The sequence below is a fragment of the Apis dorsata genome, unplaced genomic scaffold (assembly GCF_000469605.1).
Source record: "Apis dorsata unplaced genomic scaffold, Apis dorsata 1.3 scaffold_129, whole genome shotgun sequence".
Classification (NCBI taxonomy): domain Eukaryota; kingdom Metazoa; phylum Arthropoda; class Insecta; order Hymenoptera; family Apidae; genus Apis; species Apis dorsata.
In genome coordinates this window covers 229519-234769 of record NW_006263422.1, presented here as the reverse complement: position 1 = coordinate 234769, position 5251 = coordinate 229519, and the positions used below count along the sequence as shown (strand labels likewise).

At 30.2% G+C, this 5251-nt stretch overlaps 1 protein-coding gene across 3 annotated transcripts in view; it reads left to right on the top strand.

Annotated features, from left to right (window-relative positions):
- LOC102671262 (zinc finger protein ubi-d4 A) overlaps nucleotides 1-5251 on the top strand; it is a 13484-nt gene that overhangs the window by 3901 nt on the left and 4332 nt on the right. For all 3 annotated transcript variants that reach the window (XM_031509156.1, XM_031509157.1, XM_031509155.1), the window contains one exon: nucleotides 1894-2373. In XM_031509156.1, coding sequence (XP_031365016.1) covers nucleotides 1894-2373 — 480 coding nt within the window. The remainder of the gene's footprint in view (nucleotides 1-1893; nucleotides 2374-5251) is intronic.

Below are 5251 nucleotides of genomic sequence, written 5' to 3'. Positions count from 1 at the left end.
GAATTTCTTATGCACAATATTTTTTTCTTCTACTTCTTTTTTTTTTTTTTTTTATTATTATATTTTATCGCGTGTCGCGTAGAAATATCATACAGAAATAAATATAACTAAGCCAGTATGATATTGTCGATTATCTTATTTTTTGAGATATGTATATCGTTTATATGTCATGATTAGATCAAATATTATATCTGTATTTCATTGTGCTAAAAATTTTCAAATCTATTTCTTAGTTTCTTTCACATGTATATATTACATGTATATTATTTACGATGTGCTGACTCGAAATAAGTTATAAAGAGAAATACAGCAATCGTTGTGAATGTTTTGCAATAGCATGTTTTTGCAATTCGCATTTCTTTTCTTTTCTTTTCTTTCTTTCTTTCTTTTTTTTTTCTTTTTTCAAAAAATATTTTCGAACGTTGAAAGTATAAAGAGGCAACGCTATTTTGAAATCAGTAATGCTCCTCAATGCAGTGATTTTTGAATGTGTGTGCGTTTTATTATTTTTACACAAAATATTGTTTCTTCCAATCTTGTTTTAAAATAGTTGTTTCTTCCATATCTTTCTACAGCATGAGATGATATTTATTATTAATTTTTAATTGTGATATGTATTATATATTTTTTTACACAAATATGATCAATTGTCTGTATTTTTTTTTCTTATTTTTTAATTTCTGTTTGCTTGTTTTTGTTACTGCTTTACTTTGGATTCCTAGAGCGATTTTGGCTTCGATTTTTCCTATCGATGAACGCCTGCAGAGCTTCAATTAAAGAGAAATGCACGGAGAGAAGTTTACTTATATCTTTCTTTCTCTCTTTCTATCTTTCTCTCTTTATCTCTCTTTCTCTCTGTGAATTGCCAAAGTAGTTTATCATATTTGTGTGCTGTATTGTCTGATCTTGGAATATACCCCGACTTCGTTGTATAATTTTGGAATTGCTCTTTTTGGTGATGGAATGCATCGGATTGATATAATATGTGCACCTTGTTACGATTATATATTTGTGTGTATATATATATATATTATATGTATCTATAAGTATTATTTTATTTGTTTCCTTATTGTTGTGTCAGTTTCTTTTCATTAAAACATGTGTGATGCATCGAATAATCGATTCTTGTTATTCTAGATAACAATTTCATGATTTATGGTAAGTGATTGCCTATTGTGAAAATTTTTCAAATTTTATAAAAATCTAACATTCTTTTTTTATTAACATAACACAAAATCTGTTCACTGTTCAAAATAATCTCGCATTGCGTGATCTAATTTTTTTTATCTTTATATCTTTTCAAAACTGTTAATAACATAACTTGATCACATTTTGTACAAAAAATTAAGTTTAAATATTTTCCTCTTAACGTTATAGAATTGATTATTATTGGTTTCTGATATTTATTTTCAACTAAAAAATATTGTATATATAACTAAAAATATATAAAAATTTCAATTAAAAAATATAAATTTGTTCATGATTCATAAATTTTAATTCCCAAAAATTCAATTTTATTCAATAAATTGAACATTTATACAATAGCGCATTCTGAAATATTTCAGAAAAATCTTTGAAAGATTTTGAACAATTTTTGTTTCAGAATTTCTTTATCGTATCTTACCTCTTCAAATACCTATTAAAATCATTATACAAAACCGGCAATCACTCACTACAATCATAATCACAAAATTGAATATTATCAAATCGATCAATTCTTGATCGCAATTCGCATTTAATTTCCGATGAACGGAAGTAAATCTCGTAACCGAATCGATTATCGCTGTTCGCTATCACAGAAATTGACTCTAAATCATTGTCTCTAAGCCAGTGTGCATGGTCATTAGCTTGTGACGCAAAGCGCAACTGGGTATGTGGTCGGTTTGTGATCAGGTGGTACACGTCGGGGTCGTCAGAATGCAACTTCGTCGAGTACGTCGAGTCCCTCTCCCGCAGCGCCTTCTGCGACCGCTGCGGGAGCATCGGTGCAGCCACAGCCGCAGTCGCAACCGGCGCAGCCTCCATCGCAACAGTCGCAGCAGCAGCAACAGCAGCAACCATCGCAACAGTCGCAGCAACCGTCGCAGCAGCAGCAACTGCCCGCGGTACCACCGACGGTAGCACCAGCTTCACCTACGATACCGGTCGTGAAGGAAGAACATCTACCAGCTGTGCCTTCTCCAGGGACGGCAGTCCCCTCGCCTTCTTCCGTGAGAGCGGAGGGCCCACCGACGCCAGGGACAAATGAAAAAAAAGCTGGAAAGTCCGCGCAACCGTCCCCATACTGCGACTTCTGTTTGGGCGATGCTAGGGAAAATAAAAAGACCGGCGGTTCCGAGGAGTTGGTCTCTTGCAGTGATTGCGGTCGCTCAGGTAAGCCAGAGGAAAAGATCAAGCGCAAATATACGCGGAGAATGAATCATAATTAAGATTATCCCGGTCACTGAAGTCCGTTTGTTGCGTTTTGACGCAACGGACATTAACGTGTTCCGGTGTTGATGATCGTGATGTATCGTGTTCGTTAGTCGAACATTAGCAGCCGGAGATGTAGCTCTTCTCGTTTTTCGATGATCTATCGCGCTATCGGTTGTGTATGTGGGGACGAATATTTTATTTGGATTGATTAATATGTAAGAGAAATATATCTTACTTTTTTTAAGTCGTTGAATTAGAAAATAAATTTGTATATTATAGTTCTACGTTTAAGAAAATATTTTGTAGATATTGTTTTATCTAGCATTTACTTCTTCGCAGAAATTTAAATGAACTTCCATTTATCTCTTCCTGAAGAAAATTTATGGATGGATATTATCGTTATTAAGGAAGCCACATCTTTGGCATTCAACTATTTTTCAGTATTTTGTCATTGTCTTCCGAAATATGAAATTTTATCTATTTATTTTTTTAACAGAGCAATGTATATTTTGTGTAGAAATATTTTTTATTTTTTAATAAGCTATTTCTCTAATCTTTCTAGTCCATTTATGCAATTTTAAATATGTTCTTTTTACAGTCTTCTTATTATCTTATCCTTTTATGAAAAATTAGCAATCAGTAGGAAAGAATAATATTGATATATAAATTTTTCAAATTGAAATTTTCATCGTCCCCATAAAACACAGTCAGTGGCGTAAATTTTCTCTCCTGTGTCTCCTTACGATCCGCGACTTGTGTTCATACGGTAAAAACCGAGGAATTATCGCGTTTCTTTGTTGTTTATTCGATCATTCGTTTATGATCGATTAATTATTGTTTATCGTTGAACTATTCAATACCTGTTGAAGTATATTTTTTTATCCGTATCGTCAAGATCGTTTTTTCTTTTCTGTTCGTTTCTACACGAATAGTTGTTATTGTCCATCGTCAATTCGGCGGTTATTGTGCCGTATCGAATGCTATTTTTCATACCGTTAAAGATAGACCGAATTCGATTTATCCGTGAAAATCTAATGAAAAAAAAAAAGGATAAAAAAAATAATAATAAAATAAAAAAAAAAAAGAAAACAAAAATGAAAGAAAAATACTATTTTTCGGATTGAGATTAGGTTGATAAACTAATTGCTGTGTGACGCGTTCGGAATCATCGTATTTCATGTGTGCAATAATTAAAAAATATCGATTATCTACACGGTTTCTTGATGGACAAAAATAAAAAAGAGAGAGGGGGAGAGAGAGGGAGGAAAGAATATAAATGATTACGAGCTTTATGTACACTAGTCAAAGAAAAGCAAAAACATCACTTTGTCAATGGTGCAATTTGTCGCATCTGAGTAATAGGAATTTTCGGCGAAATTCCTTTACTGCATGGATCAACTGTGATTTATTGTGTAATTCAATGATTAGTTTTTAAGAGATAAAAAATTTTTACGAAAGAAAGAGACAAAAAAGAAAAAGAAAACAAGTGAAAAAATAAAAAAAGATTAATTATGTACAAAAATTAATTCAAGATAAACGAATCTCACTCTGGATATTTAAGAAAAAAAGGAAGGGAAAATAAATAAAAAAATAAAAAAGAAGAAAAACAAAATGTCGATGAGATAAATAGTCAGGTACAATTTACGAAGTTATGTGAAAATTTCCAAAAAATGTTTTAAATGTTTGAATATTTAAAAAAAAAAAAAAAATAGAAAAAAGAAATAAAAGAGAAGAAAAATAAAAAATTCCTGTTGCACAGTATCACTAAAGCACATATTGAAGAAGATGTATTTGTGTTCTCTGTTTGACTACAGTGTAATCGCGTGTTTTTTTTTTAAATATTATTTCGATAAAAATAAAAAAAAAAGGACTCAATAAAAAACGAGGCTTGTCGCGAAAATTGTTCGTTCTACAAGATCGCGAAATTTTAAGAGAGCTTACACGAAAACGATACGATATACAATATATATTATATATATATATATACTTTATATTATTGATATTATCCAGCACAGTGAATCGTTTAACGAAAGCAACAATATTTATATATAGTAAAATGAAAAAAGAGGATCGACCACATTTTTTCGATACTTCTACACTTTTTCGAATCTGTAAATATTCTTTTTTTATTTTGCGTTTTTCGAGTGTTTCTATTTATAGAATATATTATCATAGAATACCACACATAAGAGCGCAGCACATATAATGCTAGTAAACTAAAATTATTATTATTCAAAATATTCGATTAAAGAAATCGCAGAAAAAAAAAATATTGATTTTTATGATATTATGATCATGATTCATTATTATATAATTTTTTTAATATTATCTTTGCTACCGATACTATGTATTTTTCTTAAAAAGTGAAAAAGAAAGTTGATTTTTTATATAAAAGTAGCAATTTTTTTTTAAATTGCATCAATTAATTCAATTAAACGTTATTACTTTTTAATGTAATAATATAAATAAGATATATTTTTTAATGATTAGAAAAACTATAATTTTGATTTAAAAAATAAGTTTTTCTTTCACTTATCAATTTTTTTTCAAATTTTTTTCTTTTTTTTTTCGTGTAGACATTCCATATATAAATCTGCTGCTCTTAAAATCTTCCGTTTCGTTCTGGGCATTAATCGTTTCCGTCTCATGTTGCAAATGTAATACGTAATATAGTAATCGCCTTTTTACCATTTGTAATCGTTATCAAATGACGAGCATATTTATTGCATACGTAGAAGGAGAAGAAAACAAGTGACAACATATGCAAGTATGTATAGAAAGAAAAAGAGTGTAAAAGTTATGATATTCTTTCTTTTTTTCTAAACGAGTTTCTCCA